Source organism: Benincasa hispida, chromosome 5, assembly GCF_009727055.1.
Source record: "Benincasa hispida cultivar B227 chromosome 5, ASM972705v1, whole genome shotgun sequence".
Classification (NCBI taxonomy): domain Eukaryota; kingdom Viridiplantae; phylum Streptophyta; class Magnoliopsida; order Cucurbitales; family Cucurbitaceae; genus Benincasa; species Benincasa hispida.
This window is the reverse complement of record NC_052353.1, coordinates 18,160,918-18,164,018: the sequence shown is the minus strand read 5'-3', so window position 1 is coordinate 18,164,018 and position 3,101 is coordinate 18,160,918. Positions and strand designations below refer to the sequence as shown.

Here is a 3,101-nt window from a genome sequence, read left to right as displayed (position 1 = left end):
AGAAAATTTGATAGCATTACAAACATTAATAAGGGAATTCTCCAACTTTTCAAGAGTAACACACCTTCATCACAATCCTCTTGATCCTTCTTGGAAAGTATTCATTAATTTTATTTAAATAATGTATATATCAACAAAATGCTATCATTTTCTTAATTTTTTGGAAAAAGAGTTACAGAACATAAAGATTTAGTATTTTAAAATGAAATTCTTCCTTTATATCGATATTTATGATATGTAATCTATTATATATATATATATATATATATATATATATATATATAGAGAGAGAGAGAGAGAGAGAGAGAGTTCAACACAAATGTCTAGTTTTTATTTCAAAATTTTCCTTTCAATCGGCAAGGAAGAAAGAATGAGGTCAAAATGAATAGCAAAAAAAGAGAAGAAAAAAAAAGAAAAAAAGACAAAATTTTGAGAGAAAGAAAAAGAATGATCACGGGTGGGGGCCGGGGGGTTTGATTTACATGACAGTCCAGCAAGAGGAAGTCTTGGGATTCCAAAGAGCAGGTAGAAGAAACTTCTTGCCCCTAAACCCAACGGCATTGTAAGCGCCGCCAGTGCGGGGGTCAACGGCGACTTTACCGGTGTAGCCAGGGGTGGCTCCAGTGCCGAACATGCCTGGGCAGGCAGTGGAGGCCTCGACCATGTTAGCCTTCTCTCCGATCTGGAATAAGCCTGTTTGGAAGGGGTTGGTGACAACGGAGGCCAAGCCAGAGGCTAATGAAACAACCATGGCATCAGCAGCGACATCGCCGCTTGGTGGCTTGAGGATGGCGCCTGGTGGACCATAGTCGGCTCGGTGGAATGGCCATGCGCAAGCTCCTGGGCACTCGGTCACTGGGTTCCCAATAATGACATAAGGAATCCCATCAATAACTCCATGCTCTGCACATTTCCCCATGCAAAGCCCTTGAACCGAAACATCTCTAGCTGCCACAATCACGGGGACGGCACGAGACAATCCAGCGACAGCGTTTTTGACAAGAATCATAATGAAATCACGAGTCAAAACTTTTCCAAGAGAGTATCTAGGATCAACGTATTGCTTCGCCACCCTGACTTTGATTTCCACACCACCAGGAACGTAGGCGCTAACCATGCGCCACCAGGACGAGACTTGTGAACCATACCCAGCCGGACCATGCTGGTTCAAAGACCTCAAAAACGATCTCAACGTGCTCTTCTGGACCCGCCCCAACTGCCCATAGAACACCAGTGATAAATCAAGGTTGCCTTTAAGCATCTGCCCACCGTGGTTTTCTAATGCGACCGGTGGCCGGGTTTTGGCAGCCTCCGTCTTAGGGATGCCCACCACAGCCACCAGGAGAAGGGAGATGGCTACTACTCCGATTGATGTGGTTGGATTTCGCCTACAACACTCCATTATTTCTTTTTTTTTTTTTTTTTTTTTTTCTTCTTTTTTTTTGGGAGGTGATTCTTGTAATGCTGAATCTTCCTTCTCATTTCTTTCCCTTCCCTCTGGTGGGGATTTTATATGGAGTTTGGGTTGTTGATGATCGCGTTATATTTGGATAACGATTGGCCTTTCTGTTTTCACATCCCACTAGTTTTACCGTTTCTATTCTCCTCTTTCTATTATTAGACTCACCTTTCCAAATATTCAATTCTTTTCCGTTATAGTATCAGAGTTTCTTTTTTCCTGTTTTTTTTTTTTTTTACTAGCAAAGATACTATGTTGAATCTGTTGAATAAGTTGTTACACCTTTGCTTTTTTAATTTTCTTTTCCCGATGATATTAATTTTTGAGCATTTATGCTTGGCAAAAATTAAAAAATGGAAAGAAGATACAAAAATTAAAAAATCGGAGAAAAAGAAAGAAATAAAAAACGAGGAGTCCCCACCCAGAATATTTTTTTTAATAATCTTTAATAATAATAACAATAAATAAATATTATATATATATAAACAGTAGCAAGTTATTATTATTTTTACTTTTTTAATTTATTTTATAATATAATAATTAAATTTTTTATTAAATTTAAAATATTTTTAATTATTAATTAAATAAATATAATAATTATAATACTTTGTTATATTAAATATTTAAAATTTGAATATAAATATCAAGATTTAATTGATTTTAAATAAATAATTAATTAAAAAATATAAAATATAAACGGTGAATTTTTTCTGTTGGAACCTGATTTTCGACCCCGACCCCGATCCCGACTTCCCAAAACGGAGAATGAGGTAGGAATGGAGACGGAAATGGGGAGTACATCCCTGACTTTACCCTGTCTTGTTGTCAATCCTGTGTAGGCTACAATTACTCACATTTCCTTTACAAATAAAAAATATTTTAAAAAAATGAAGAAGTTGTTACATGTTTGCTTTTTGAATTTTCTTTTTGCGAGGATGTTAATTTTTAAGCATTTATGCTTTCCAAAAATTAAAAAATGGAAAGAAGATACAAAAATTAAAAAATTAGAGAAAAGAAAGAAATAACAAAGCGAGGAGTCCCCGGTTTGACCGAGGAGTCCCCACCCCCAATATTCTTTTAATAATTTTTAATAATAATACCAATAATATATATATATATATATATATAATTATTTTTTATTTTTTATTTTAAAAATAAAAAATAAAATAATTACCAAATTGACCAGTGAAAAAATATTTAAAATAATCACACAGAAAAATATTTCCAGATGGAGAGAAAGTGGGTGAGACATTCTGAAGAATATCACATGAGATTTGATGAAGAACATGTTTACGTCCACAAGCCAACACCATAAAATATAGTCAACACAAAAGCATTAACATTTTTGTTAAAAATATTCTTATTGATTTCTTCTTCTTAGTGGGCAAGAGACTTGTGGGTCTTTATTTCATAAGATATTTGTAATAAATAGCAAAATAAGGAAAAGAAAATCTAGAAATATAGCATCTTTTAAAAATATTTGCAAATATGTCAACTTTTGAATTTTTTTTTAATTTTCAATTTTACCCTCCCTTATCTTGTTGCATACCTTTTTCGTCCATTTTTTTTATTTCCTTTTGTCCAATTTTTTCTTTTGTTTCTTCATTTTTTTCTAATTTTCTTTACTTTCTCCGGTTTTTTT

At 34.0% G+C, this 3,101-nt stretch overlaps 1 protein-coding gene across 1 annotated transcript; it reads right to left on the bottom strand.

Moving 5' to 3' along the window:
• Nucleotides 1–478: 478 nt before the first annotated feature.
• On the bottom strand, nt 479–1,402 carry LOC120077238 (protein EXORDIUM-like 2). Its single transcript, XM_039031137.1, has one exon. It carries the CDS (start codon nt 1,400–1,402, stop codon nt 479–481), a length of 924 nt encoding a protein of 307 aa, XP_038887065.1.
• Between the last annotated feature and the right edge of the window lie 1,699 nt (nt 1,403–3,101).

What these genes read in the sequence shown, in the direction of transcription:
- LOC120077238 (XM_039031137.1), bottom strand. Translation starts at nt 1,402, where the DNA reads ATGGAGTGTTGTAGGCGAAATCCAACCACATCAATCGGAGTAGTAGCC.